The sequence below is a fragment of the Cervus elaphus genome, chromosome 5, assembly GCF_910594005.1.
Source record: "Cervus elaphus chromosome 5, mCerEla1.1, whole genome shotgun sequence".
Taxonomy (NCBI): domain Eukaryota; kingdom Metazoa; phylum Chordata; class Mammalia; order Artiodactyla; family Cervidae; genus Cervus; species Cervus elaphus.
In genome coordinates this window covers 119,659,929-119,675,130 of record NC_057819.1, presented here as the reverse complement: position 1 = coordinate 119,675,130, position 15,202 = coordinate 119,659,929, and the positions used below count along the sequence as shown (strand labels likewise).

Below are 15,202 nucleotides of genomic sequence, written 5' to 3'. Positions count from 1 at the left end.
TAAGCTCAGTAAAATGTGAATAAAAGGACTGCAATGTAGTAGAAAAGACATGCACTTGGACAGTCTTCTGACTGTGTTTTGATAATGGTTCAGTTGCTTTCTAGATATAACCTTGGGTAAGCCACTTAACTCCAACCCTCAAATTCTTTATCAGTGAAATATGGGTAGGTAACAACATATTTTCTACTTTCTTCCTAAAGCTACTGTGGAAATAAAATAATGCAATGCAAAGGCTTGAAACACTAAAAATCTATGTCATATTATTTTACAATACCTAATTAAGCAAAATAGCAAAGATGAAAAGGAAAAATGGATTTCAATAGAACTCAACAGACATGAAAAACAGTCTAAAAGAGTAAATACTAAAAAAAAAAAGAGTAAATGTTTTTTCAGGCTAGTTTTTATGTTTGAATATTTGGTGTCAACACATTGTGCATATTTGCAGCAGGAGCTAATTCATCTGGGGCTTCCCACATGGCTCAGTGGTAAAGAATCTGCCTGCAAATGCAGGAGATGTGGGTTCAATCCCTGGGTCTGGAAGATTCCACGGAGGAGGAAATGGCAACCCACTCCAGTATTCTTGCCTGGGAAATCCCATGGACAGAGGAACCTGATGGGCTACAGTCCATGGGATCAGAAAAGAGTTGAACATGACTTGGCAAATAAAAACAACAAAATTTCATTTTAGAATCATGATAAACAGAGATTCCATGGACTAGTGTTAATGGTGTATTAAGATAATCATGTGATTCTACTGCCCCAACGTAACTTATAAGCATCTTTAGAAAATAATTTGGAGATAAAGAAGTATAAGCAATCTCTATAGAATAGTAATACTAAAGACCATGCAAAATAAGAAACTTGTTTCAACTGATCTTCAACTACTTTTTCTCTCAGTTAACCAGGAAATTATAAGGCAAACCTAAAAACGAGCATTTATGCGAGATGTGAAGGCTTCCCTGGTGGCCCAAACAGTAAAGAACTCACCTGCAATTCAGGGATCCAGCTTCTATCCCTGGGTTGGAAAGATCCCCTGGAGAAGGAAATAGCAACCCACTCCAGTATTCTTGACTCAAGAATCCTACAGACAGAGGAGCCGGGCAGGCTACAGTTCACGGGGGTCACAAAAAGTCGGACATGACTGAGCAACTAACACTAACAGGTAAGATTTGAAAGTTTCATGGATAGCATACCTCTGTTCTCTGTTTCCCTGACAGACTAATCTACCTAGGGTGTCTTTTTTTTTTTTTTAATTAAAAAAAATTTTTTTTGCCTCAGTGGTTATTTTTAAGGGAAATTCTCTTTGTATCTTTTAAAATACCAGTAACTCAGTAATTCAGGAAAAAGAGGGAAAGTTCCCTTCTCCCCCAAATCATGCTGAGCTGATTTACACATTAGATCCCAGAGTACTTTTGGAAAAAATGCAAACCTGGGTAACAAATCATTTTTTCACTGATTTTCATTTTAATGTTGCTTATGCTCTGTAGGAGCTGATAGGGATAAGGACGTGGTTAAGATATTTTAAAAGACAAAATACCTAGGTTTTGCTTTTATTTTTTTAAATTAGGTTTAACTTAAGGGTAGGAAGAGATTTAAGAGACTAAGCTATTCCCCTGAGTACTAATTTTTAACTCCCTTATGATTAATTTAGCTAAGTCATTCTAAACCTTACACAGAGTTTTATATTCTTTTTATTCTTTTTCCAATCATCTCCCTTGATAAGCTTTTGCTAAGGAGTAAACATCAGTGCTAAACCCTATAGTGTTTAAAGGTAGGGTAATACTTATGAAGAGGTGAATATATGAACTCTCTATTGTCACAGAAGAGAGTATTCACACTACTTATTATAAAAACTCAAGCCTTGACTAAATTCTAATTTTGGTTTTTTTCTTTCCCAGGAATGGCTACTGCTCCAGATTAGGACTTCAACATCTAAGAGAAGAGTGATGACTAACAGAGAAAAGAAAGGAAACATATTCTTTAAAAGTCATATAATGTAGCCTCTACCCATGAGCCAACTATTCATCTGGTGGTCAATAAAGGAGCTTTAAAAACTGGCAAGGTTGGACAGAGTGAGAAGCAGTATTTCTGCTTAATGAATGCTATGAATGGTACTTAAGGGATTTCTGGGGATAACTTTTATTATATACAGTTTTTACTTGATATGTTGACTTTACTACCTAACCCTTGAATAAAATTTCCTCAATGTGATCTCTAAATTACAATCCCAATATTTGAAAAAGATCATTAGCTGGCAGGTGGGCTTTTTAAGAAAGTTTTTATGGATAAGTAGAACTAAAAAGGTATACTTATCAATCTCCTTTCTCTCATTTTACTTAATTCACTAAGTAAATCCTGAATTTATGAAATTCACTAAATGATAATAGATGTACATATGGCTTAAGAAACAGTCACTTTCAGAAGCCAGAAATACAGACTTTAACTAGAAAGGGAGGGAAAACATAGATTAACTAACTCGTATATATCCGAATATCACTCATGATATTGTCTAAACAAAACAGATCACTCAGACACACAGATGATTCTCAAACGGCCGTATTTCTTATTTTTTAACATGCAGCCAATGACATGAAAGAATGAATGATAATGGGATAATGTATTTATGATAAAGAAAATGTCCTTTGAAACACTCTGCCCTCTGGTGTTTAAAATGTTCAAAGAGGGAGAATTCTGCCCTGCCATGAGTTGGACCATAAAGAAGGCTGAGCGCCAAAGAATTGATGCTTTTTAACTGTGGTGTTGGAGCGGACTCTTGAGAGTCCACTGGGCTTCCAGGAGATCAAACCAGTCAATTCTAAAGAAAATCAACCCTTAATATTCATTGGAAGGACTGATGCTGAAGCTGAAGTTTCAATACTTTGATCACCTGATGTGGAGAGCTGACTCAATGGAAAAGACCCTGATTCTCAGAAAGATAGAAGGCAGGAAGAGAAGGAGATGAAGAGGATGAGATGGTTGGAGGGCATGACCGATTCAATGGATGTGAGTTTGAGCAAGCTCTGGGAGATGGTGAAGGACAGGGAAGCCTGGCATGCCTCAGTCCATGGGGTCACAGAGAGTGGGACATGACGGAGCGAATGAACAGCAACAATGTATTATTCTTACAAGTGGCATCATTTAGGGCACATAATTTTCTATAATGAGAAAAAAACACAGTTTAGCATTATAATAAGTTCTGTTATTATATAGTGAATATATATTCTCTGCTAAGCTTTAAAAGGGGCTTCTCAGGCAGCGCAGTGGTACAGAATCCGCCTACCAATGCAGGAGATACAAGAAATGCAAGTTCAATCCCTAGGTCAGGAAGATCCCCTGGAATGGGAAATGGCAACCCACTGGAAAATTCCATGGACAGAAGAGCAGTCCACAGGGCTGCAGAGAGTCAGACACACCTGAGCACACGGAGCACACCAGCGTTACATAATCTCATGCTGTCATTTACTTCCTGTCTGGAGAGTCACCGAGAGGATTTCTTTTGAATCATGGGTATTTACTTATTTGCCTTTCCTGATACTTTGTGACTGAAGGGTATTACTAACGACCAATATTATTTAGTACTTACATTCAACATCTGACACTTTTTGAACTGCTCATATTGCAGAGCAGGTGGGTAGATAAGTAGGGAAAACAGGGACAATTAGGCTTAAAAATAGACTTCCTAGGAACTGTGCCAGAAAACTGTGGTAAGTTTTCTGGGGGAAATCACAAAGGAAGCTTCGACAATGAAGAATTTTTTTTTTTTTTTTATAAACTTCACTACCATCTTTAAAAGTGACATTCAGTTCTGAGAAACACCACACACTAGCTCAAAGGAGTATCAGAGATTATCAACCAAGTAATTGTCAACTTTTTCACCTGTCAGGATTCCTTTTGTTATTTTTCCTCCACAGACTTAAATTTTAAGAGATTTTATATGCCAAAATCTTTATTTATTAATTCACACAGATATAACAAACTATTAACTGGAGTTTCAAGTCAACATAAGCTGATCACAGAAAAGGTGATATAATTTCATCCAAAAAAAATAAGCTAGCCTCTATAACTTTATGACAAGTAAATGTACACTTTATTTTAGGCTCTTTCAAATATTAAGAATTACATCCAGGGCACAGTACTGAATGTAACAGGGCTTCATGGTAGTAACTGTAAAATCATACTTACAGGTTTGACACAGTAACTGCTTGACACATAGAGAAATTTATCTATACAAACATCTCTGTACTGGGTCACCACTCTAACAGGAATGCTGGAAAAGGTCAGATCTATACTTCAGATTTTAGGCAAGTAGATTTCCAAATAAAAAGCACAGAAAGGAAGTTGTGAGCCAATAGTCAGTAATTCTAACAGAGAAGCCAGCTTGAGAGTATAGATTAAAAATTAAAAAGGAATTTGCACAACCACAAATGTACGAAATAATATAAAGAAACATGGGCATACCATGCATTCTCTGATAAATATGGATTTGTGTCCAGAATAGAAACATACAAAGAAAGAAGGACATAATCAAAGATGAAGAGTGGAAAACCCTCTAATTATATCGTTAAGGAAGAATAGAGTCCCTTAGGAGAAGAGCTATGTTTTTAAGATAGCAAAAAAAGAAGGTCTGGATATTTTTAGAAAACATGAGAATAATAAATAATAATAATAAATAATGTAAATAAACATGAGAAGGCCAGATCCAGTGTATGGAAAAGATAATAAACGTAATGATACTGTTCTAGGCTTCCATTTATGAATCAATCAGCTGTACTTGACCATACATATTACAATACCCTGTGAGGCGGAAATAATAAGAATAATGATAGCATCATAATACGGATTAGAAAGCATGCTCAGAGGACTACGTGGCTTGGTCAAGGTCATACAGCTAGTAAGTGGCAAAGTCAGGGCTTGAACCCGTGTAACAAGTATTAACCGACTGCAGAGTGTGTCATGCTTCACATACTGCCTCTAAGCAAGAGACAGAACACTCACTCACTCCTTACTCTGCTTTAATCTTCTCCATTAATGGTATTTAAACTAAAAAGGGTAAAGTAAACATTGTTAAGAAGTCACTGAAGTCCAAGTTATGAGTTTAAAAACATATACCTGAAATCCAGGACCACACAGTTTGCATTTGAGTTCTAAAAGAACATGAGGACAGAACATGAAACTACTAATAGAAATCTTTGTAAACCCACGCAGGAAACTAGGACTATTGGACTAGAAAGTGAGAAAATATGAATATCATAATAGCTTCTACAAAATCTTAATAAAAGGAAAAACGCTGAGAGTCAATAAAGGGTCACAAAGGAAAGTAATTCTGAAATAATCTCATGTCCATTTTGATATAATTATCAGACTAGAAGATAAAGAAAATAACATAGATGTAGTACCACCTTGATACTGGATAGGTCTTAAATGAAGTCTCTTAAGCTAGAGAAAGCAGATATGAAAATGGCTTTCCAGGATATAAAGGACTGCCATGTGAAAAAGGAAGTTCATTTATGACATAAATGAACAGAAGTACTAGGTGGAAACAACAGAGGATATTTGCACATATGTAAAATGGGGCTTTCCTGGTAGCTCAGATGGTAAAGAATCTGCCTGCAATGCAGGAGACCTGGGTTTGATCCCTGGGTTGGGAAGATCTGGAGAAGGGAATGGCAATCCACTCCAGTATTCTTGCCTAGAGAAATCCACGGAAGAGGAGCCTGACAGGCTACAGTCCATGGGGTTGCAAACAGCTGGACATGACTAAGCGACTACACTTTCACTTTTAAATAGAAAATTGATGGTTAAAACTATTCAACAAAAGAACAGGCTAAGGACAAAGCAGAAAGCTTGCCATTACTGAAAGTTTTGACGTAGAAGCCACTGACTATCCACTTAGATTGCCATGAAAATTAAATCTGCTCACTATGTAAAGCATTTCATACTGTCTGGAACACAGAAACAGCTCAATAAACATTATATATTATTACTATTACCTAAAAGTTTAGTAAAACTGCAAAATCATCTGGACCTGCTGATTCTTAGGGTTCTTTGATTTCTCTGGTTACTGGACTAGTCATATTTTTGTCTACTTGAGTCAGTTTTACAGTTTGTTTTCTTCCATTTATCTAATTTTTATGTGGTCCTACTATAAACCTGTATACTATGTATTCTAACAAAGAACATTATTATCAGTGGCTGTTTCATTTCTTGCTCTATGGGCCCTGAGAGTTATTTAACTCCTCTCTCTCCTCTTTTCCACTATGATGGAAAATTACACTGGTCCAAAGAATTTTCTACTCTCTTAATCTTTTCAATGAACTTGTCTGCAGCTTCACTGATCAAGAATTTTATTCTGCACTTTACCTGTATTTATTTTTGCTTTTAATTTTTCTCTGATTACTTCTTTTATGTTTACTTATGCTTCTTCTGTCTCCTTGAGTTAAATGAACAGTAAATTCACTTTCAGTATTTCTTGTTTTCTAATAAAAGCACTCAAACATACATATACACATATGTGCACACTGGGAAAAAGAAAACTCATTAGTATATGATAAACTCTGCGGTGAAGAGGCAACTGGTTCCTCCAGGGCAACTGTGATAGAGGTTGTCATGTTGTTCCTTTAGGACTGTAGGGTGGTGAAGTTTCTGACTGCAGCCAGGCCTTCTTGGAAGATTCTGAAAGCCACCATAAACCTTTACTAAAAGTCTTTCTGTTTAGACTAGCCAAGGTGACTCAGTTTTCTACAATCAAAGTCAGAACCAAACAACTAATAATGCTAAGACAGAAAAAGAAAGAAGTGAATCAGCTTATCCGCTTACTAGTTAAATGGTACATCAAAGAAAAGAACACATCTCAGGAATCTTTTTTTTTTTTGAACACAGATGAAGGCTAGTAATAACTGTTTCACAGGAAAATTATAAAAACATCTTTCTGGGAATTATCCTTATCTGTAGTATATGCTGTAATTTTCCTAGGAAGACACTATTTTCTTTTAGAAAGTATTGATCTTCAAACAAAAAAGAATACATTGTAGGAGGCAAGGAGCATTTAGAGAGACACAAGGAAATGAGAAACCGAGCACAAGTTTATAAAGGATGACTTCCCATAGGTAAATACTGACAAGAGATCTATTGAAAAATACTATGATGGTTTCTTACAATTTTGCATGTACTTGGCTAAGTCAACTTTGACCCTAAATGTTTGAGTAACTGAGTCCAGAGGTTCCTTTACATTGCTGATCCTCACCAGAGGATTTGGCCCTTTCTCCATAAAGTGACATTATGTCATTTTTGCAAACCTCACCTAGTAGTGGTTGAACAGAAAGGAAGACAGAACACTATATTTCAGTGGAATTTACACAGCAATCCTACAACTACCTTACATAATTCCACTATAAATAAATACTATGATAGCATAAATAATGCTTTTATTCTGTATGAGTAACTTCCATTCAAATATGCAAAAATTAGTAGAAAAGTATTTGCTATATATTAATACAAACTCCTACCTTATGTTTCTATAAAAATCTAAAGAGCAAATTTAATTATGTTGCAAATCTAGTATGTGCAAACACCAAATAAAGAACTCTGTTGGATAATGTATGTTGTCATTTAGGGGTTCAAAATATATATGTTGACAGAGACTCTCTCCTTAACTAACACGTAACCAGGCTGCTCTGAGTCCTCTGCCTACCTACCTGCTACTCAGTTACTAAGTCATGTCTGACTCTTTGCAGCACTGTGGACTGTAGCCCGCCAGGCTCCTTTGTCCCTGGGATTTCCCAGGCAAGAACACTGGAGTGAGTTGCCATTTCCTTCTCCAGTGGATGTTCCCAATCCAGGGGTCAATCCCTTGTCTCCGGCTTGGCACGTGGATTCTTTACCACTGAGCCATCAGTAGGTAGCCACCCATCTACCTACTGACCATTTTTAGAAGTGACACTCCATTTATAGTTATTACAGAATACTGGCTATATTCCCTGTGTTGTACAATACACCCTTGTAGTCAATCCCTATTGTTTGATGTCAAACCCAATTATTTGACAAGGCCTCAGCTTAGCCCAGCAGCAGGCAAGAATCCTACGAAGTCAGTTCAGCAAGAATATTCCACACTTGGTATCTAATTACCCAGATCTTCAGCAAGAGTTCCCCTACCCTTGATTTCTCCTCTTAGGAGTTTTTCATCCACTGCCACCCTGCCCAACTTGCTCCTTGGTTATAACGCCCTAGTTATAACCTAGTTATTTACTCTTACGCCACAGCAGCATGAGTGCACGGAGATAAATCAGACTACAGAGACTAACATGCTCTCCAGGCTCTTTATATTTCCAAAGTGGCTTTTCAATAATTTTCTCAAACTATGTTTCCACTTTATCAAGACATAAAATTAAAGTAACACTTATCAATGCTTATTATATGCTAGCTAGGTTGTATGTTTAAGAAATCTTAATCTTCATAGCAACCCTGTTATTTTTTTTTCTAATAAAACTAACTAATGTACACCCTGAATTTCAGTGGTTCTAAAAATTGCAAGACAATTATTCCTTTGCAAAGAACATATCATAAGTACACTACAATGTATCAAACTATGTAGGCTAACTATATAGGCTCTTTTTAATGTCAAAATAGCTTTAAGCAATTTTCCCAGGATGTCTCAGAAACAAATTAATAATTTCATTTTATGAATAATGAAAACAATATTTTGGCCTTAGCTAGCATCTAAAATAACTAGGCTGCAGCATGATTGTACTGGATATTGTGAATTATTTACCATCTAAATTGGACTGCCACATGGTCATTACAACCTATCGGTAGCAAATACTTTAAAAATCAGGCCAAAAAATCTTTTCCCAGAGGCTAGCTACTAATCCATTTGACATCAGTATTTTTTTTGTTTTTTGACATCAGTATTCTAAGGTTAACTCCCTGCAACAGGAGAATGACTTACTTAAGGCAATTAAATAAATTATTTGAAGGTCATGTTTCAAAGACTCAGAATTCATATTTGACAGCTGATAGAAATCTACTTTATAATTTATTTCATCCAAATCTATTTTAATATTTACTAGACTGTTTACTCTATGCCAGACACTGTCTTACGAGCTTTACACAAATCAACCCATCCAATTCTCTTATCAGTCCTATGAGGTAAATACTATTTTAATCCTTATTTTAGTAACAAAGAAAGTTGTTATAAGTATAGAGACTTGAAGCAACTTTGCACAAGTTGACACAATTAGGAAAGGGCAGTCAGGGTCCATTTTGTTATACTGCCTCTTGAGAATGGGATTTACACATAGAAACACAAACATTACAGGAGGGCATACAACAAAATTCATGTCTTCCTCCCCTGCTTCTGAGTTTGAGCTATCATTTCTCCCCTTCACCACCAAATGAACGCATGTGCGATATGTATATGTTTGCATATCATTTAAAAACATAAATAGATGACTATTACTGATAAATATTTAGACTGTCTTTTTTTTTTCTACTACATAAACAATATTACATATACACATAATTTTTAAATGTGTTCAAATTTATTTATAAAATAAACTCTTAGCAATAAAATTGTTGGGTCAAAGATGATGAGCATTACAATTCTGACACCTATTTCCGACTGCCCTACAAAAACAGTGCACCAATTTACAGCTCTACTAACAGTATGAATACTCAAAATTTAACGTCTACTAAACTCAAGCGTGTAAATTCATTAAGTGTTGATGAATGAACCACTGTCACTTCCAACTTCTACATTTTAAGAAGCACCCTTAGGGACTTTATGATATTATGAACAAAAACATCTTGGAAAGAGCACTGAATAAAAAGCTGGAGAACAGTGGCAATTCTGTTACCACAGTTAATGAGGGCCAATAGTGTATCTCTGCACTCTCTTCAAAGCAATATCCAACTAAGCCAAATGAACCTTGAGGCATGACCAACCTCCAGGTCTTCTAGTTTCCCTATATTGCTTAAACCATGGCTATGTCTTGTTACTTTCTTTTTTTTAAACAAAAAGTCTTAACTGATATACCAGATGCCTTGGGTAAATTCTATAAACCTCAACTTTTTCATTGGTAAAATGAACCTCACTTGGAGTTTAAAGGCTTAGGTATTAATTCTGGCATTGATCTCTTTTTAGTTGTATTATTTTGAGCAAGACATTTTACCTTTCTAAGGCTTCATTTATTCATGTGTAAAATGGAGATACAGTGAAGAATATGTGTTTATATGGTATGTCACACAACAGGCACTCAAATGAGAATTGTTATCATTATTACTATTACTCATTAAAAAGTATAATTTTTAAAACATGACAAATTTTAAAGTTCCAAATTGGTATCTAATGTTCAATAGAGTTTTTAAGAACTTCTCACCAAATTTAAACAGATTTTTTCAACAATAACTGCTCACACATTCTGAGCATTTCGATTAAAGACAAAAGGAGAAGGGGGCAGCAGAGGATGAGATGGTTAGATAGTATCACTGACTCAATGGACATGAGTTTGAGCAAACTCTGGGAAATAGCAAAGGACAGAGAAGCCTGGTGTGCTGCAGTCCATGAGGTCACAAAGTCTGACACAACTTAGCAACAATAACAAATACATGTATTTATGCATGTATTAAGCAACTGGTAACCATCAATGGACAGGTCTGACTATCCATGAGGTAGGAGGGATCGTTAACCCCACTTTGCAGATGAAGAAACAGAAGCAGGGAGTAGTTAAGTGATTTTCTCAGAGCTGTGATACAGACACAAGTAGCATGACCACAGAGCCCACTCCTCTCTTAACCACTTTTACTGTAACCTGTTTTTGTATTGGATAGAGCTATATATATTTTAAACATATACATATATACACACACACAATAACTATATATATACACATACACACACACACACACACACATATACACACACACACACTTAGTTTTCAAGCTCCAAATTACATATCTTTATTCTTGAGCAGGCCTTTCCCCATTCTCACTCCCGTGAGACTAAAGATAAGTCAAAGTATTTGGAAACAGATCTTCATATACAACTGTGTGAAGGACTAAGACAAATAAGTTGAAAGTACAAAGGTTATAAAAAAACAGTAATAGGGAAATGTTACTCTGTTACGTTTTACTGGATAAAACAAACAAAAAGAATGATTGTCTTTCGATACTCTATTAACTTGTCAGAAGGTAAAGACTTGTTAAAGGTCTGGAAAACACACACATGGTTAATCAATGTGGGATTCTCTAGACCAGGGGTCCCCAACCTCTGAGATCTAAGGCCTGATGATTTGATGTAGAGCTGATGTAACAATATTGAAACAAAGTGCACAATCAATATAATGCACTTGAATCATCCCTAAACCAACCCCCTCAACCTGGTCTGTGGAAAAATTGTCTTCCACGAAACCAGTGCCAACGAGGTTGTGGACCGCTGCTCTAGACTCTCACAGGCCACTCATAACACATGTGCCATCAAGTTCTGATAAACAGGTAAATCAGATCATATTATTTCCCATTCCAGCTCTGCTAAAAATCCTACAGAGTAGGTTCCCTACCATGATCATAAAAAACTCTGGCTTCTGCCCATGTCTTCAACTATTTGATACACCCCTCCCCTCTGACTTATTCTGCTGAGGTCACACTGCCTTCTCTCTAATTCTTCAACTCACCAGCACTGATTTCTGCTTTAGGACTTTTGTTCTGGTTGTTCCCTCTGCCTGGAAGGCTCTAACCCCAGATCTTCCTCTGTCCTCTGTCCATGGGATTCTCCAGGCAAGAATACTGGGGTGGGTTGCCATGCCCTCCTCCAGAGCATCTCCCAGACCCAGATATTGAACATAGGGCCCCTACACTGCAGGCATATTCTTTATCACTGAGCCTCAGTTCAAATACCTCCTCCTCTGATTCTCCCCAATCACGCCATAGAGAGAAACCTACCTCTACCCCAGTCTTTCTCTCTCCCTTTTCCTACTTTATTACCCTTACAGTACTTGCTACTATCTAAAATTATTTATTTATTGGTTATTATGTTTATTACAGCTCCCTCACAACTGGAATATAAACATCTCCAAAGGCAGGGGCTTCAAGTGTCTTTTCCTGCACGCTGTTTACTTTATCTAGAGCAGTGCCTGATACAGTAGGTCCTAAACAGATATTTGTTTAATGATTAAGTAAGGAACACAGAATAATGAGCAAACTACCTTGATGGTAATAGAGACAGGGGACTAAATATTAGATAAAGTCAGAAAGAAAACAGAAAAAGATGACTATTCCAGCCGCACTTACTCAGTTTGGTTGTAATACGAATACAAGCAAGACAAGGTAGCTGGAAGTTTAAATGAATGGAACTGGATAAATTAGTATGTGTAGCCCTAATGGCCATATTCAATTAATGTATTTTGTTAAGAACAACTCTCTGGAGGACATTCCCTTATGGTCAGCTAATCTTTTTCCATTCAATGTTCTTTTCACTTATTTATACCAAAATATAATTAGGAAAGGAAAGATAACTGATGAGTAATCTACTAAATAATATTTTAAATTTAAATTCCAAAGTAATTTCATTCTGGGTTAAACCAAAAGATTTTTATCACCTAATTCACTTGGCAGAAAATTTGTCACAGAAAAGTTTTCACAGCATCCTCTTTCAGGAGATAGATTTCTTTTGTTCAGATATTTTAAAATGCATCTTCAAACTTTAAACTCTTAGGGCTTTGAAAATCTCTTCAGTGAATAAAACAAAATTATCTGAGAGGATACTTACCTTTCAAGTACCGTAATATTAAACCTGAATAGTTCATACATGTAATTAAACCAAGTATACTTATTGCTGCTTCCCTCTACCACCTCTCTGTTTTCAGGCAGGTTGTTGACTTTGTTATTATACGTACTTATCTTTTGGGTTACCTAAAGGTTGTCTATTTAAGCTGAAGTTCAAACTGGGGTAGTCAAATGGGACAGGAAAGTGGTATCTCTAAAATCTTGGGCAATACAGCTAAGTTCTATAAGGAAACAATTTTTCTTGCTATTTCTTCCCATATGTGAGGTAAAATGAAGCACATCACTTGGCAGCCATCAGATTTGGTTATTTGCATTTTCAGTAATCAATAATACCTTAAACTGTAAGAAAAAGGGGAAATTTCTAGGCATTGAAATTTTTATTCAAGACCAATTACATATAATTTTCCTATTTTTAGATAACAGAAGGAATAAGTATTTTAGTAAAATGGTATTAAGATATTTTATTGATTTTTACCTAATCCAAGAATCAAAACAGACTTTGAGTCAGACACTTGAAGATGACTAAAACAAAAATAAGCAATATAAGAGCATAACTTATGCTCTGCAGGTCTACAGAATAAATGCTATCATTTTAATGAAAATTATAAACACTGTAATACAAGTTTCATTCAAAATAGACGGAAGAGTCTGAAAATCTCATTTCCCCCCATCATTTTATTTTCTTTTGTACTGTTGTTTGATAATCAACTCTATTGTCTAACTCAATGCCAGACACATAGGAGGAAGTCAATATATCCTTTGGGAATGACTTTATTTCTTGCCTCCATACACTCATAATCCATTCAATGACAGTCAACTTACTGATACTGGATATAAACTAATAATGTTAAAGGAAATCTAACAAAATGACCCAGGCATACATACTTTTGCACATAAGTATCATTTAACATATTAAATCTTCTTTCCTGAAAAAGTTCTAAGAGATAAAATTTCATTTAATAAAGGCACAGTTTGATACCTAACAACTTGATCTGGCTGTACAATACCTACTGTGAGATCATGTTAAAGTCAATCCACAACCTATACTATAGTGAATATTTTAAGAAGTTGGAGAGGTAAATGTGGAGAGTACCATGGAGAAGTAAACATCTAAATTAGCTGTTAAAAATAGGGATGAAAAATACAAATCAAGATTTCAAACAAAAAATATGTACCCTTACTGAACTATGAAGCTTTCATTATTCTAAAATTACAATATCTCCATCTGGTAATCTGACATGAACAAGCTGATAAATGCAATCAGAACAACAGTATATTCTCGCAAAACCAGAAATTTCCTGAAAGCCTGGAAAAATATGTCCACAACAGATGGATCATTTAGAAAATAAATACATCAATCTGTCAAATGGAGCACTCGTCTAATTTCCTAAATTAAAATCAGTGGGAGCTCTACTTTCCAAGAGTCAGTGACATTAGAAAGGCCAAAGAGGAAAAACCTAGAGATGCACATAAACATATTTGCTATGATCTAGAGTGCATACTGTTAGGTTTCCTGTTAAACATACTCAACGTAGGTAAAGTCCTTACCAGTTAACTTCTTCACAGGTTGGAGCCGAACACTGATAGACTGATGTGTGAGTAAGGGGGAGGATGGAAGAGAGCGAGACATGCCCTCCATAATCCGAATGTGCTGCATACCTTCACTCACGGGAAGTGGTGGGACGGCGTAGTCTGGCTCAAAAGCACAGTCGCTTTCTGTGGAGATGCCACCTGTGATACAGGAGAAGACAGGACAAAAGAGCTGGTGAGAAGAGGTTCATCTCCTAAAATTCTTCTCTATTAAAATTGACCTTTCTGGATGACTCAGCACAGTGTATACTGATACTGATTCTTCACTCTGAAAAGACAAATAAGGTATTCCCAACACATTCGTTCATTTCTCCATTACTGGGTACTTACTTTGAGGTCTAGCACTAAGAACCTGAACAAGAATAAGATAGGATTCCTCCTCGTAAGGGTTCACTGTTTCATGAGCAACATAGTCACATAAACAATAATTACAGGGGACATCCATGGTGGGCGCGTGGTTGGGACTCCACCTCCAATGCAGGGGGTGGGGTGCAGGTTCAATCCCTGGTTAGGGAGCTGGGGTCTCACATGCCTCATGGTCAAAAAAACAGAACATAAAACAGAAGCAATATTATGACAAATTCAACGGGGACTTTGAAATGGTCCACATCAAAAAAAATCTTTTAAAAATAATAATTATAATACAACAAGTGTTATAATTAGAACAACAATCTTCAATTGTCCCTGATAAGATCAACATGAAAGAAGATATTCACCTGCTTGACAATGCAATCTGTGCAATTCCTGGTAGGATCATTGTAACTATTTCTTATTCTCTTTCTCCAAGACTGCACATGAAAATACAAGTGGGTAAGACTAACATTATATGGTGAAT

At 36.1% G+C, this 15,202-nt stretch overlaps 1 protein-coding gene across 5 annotated transcripts in view; it reads right to left on the bottom strand.

Annotated features, from left to right (window-relative positions):
• Positions 1-15,202, bottom strand: part of TANC2 (tetratricopeptide repeat, ankyrin repeat and coiled-coil containing 2) — a 371,488-nt gene that overhangs the window by 216,623 nt on the left and 139,663 nt on the right. For 3 of the 5 annotated variants that reach the window (XM_043904966.1, XM_043904965.1, XM_043904967.1), the window contains exon 4: positions 14,326-14,508. In XM_043904966.1, coding sequence (XP_043760901.1) covers positions 14,326-14,508 — 183 coding nt within the window. The remainder of the gene's footprint in view (positions 1-14,325; positions 14,509-15,202) is intronic. The other 2 variants (XM_043904968.1, XM_043904969.1) reach the window with 1 other exon arrangement.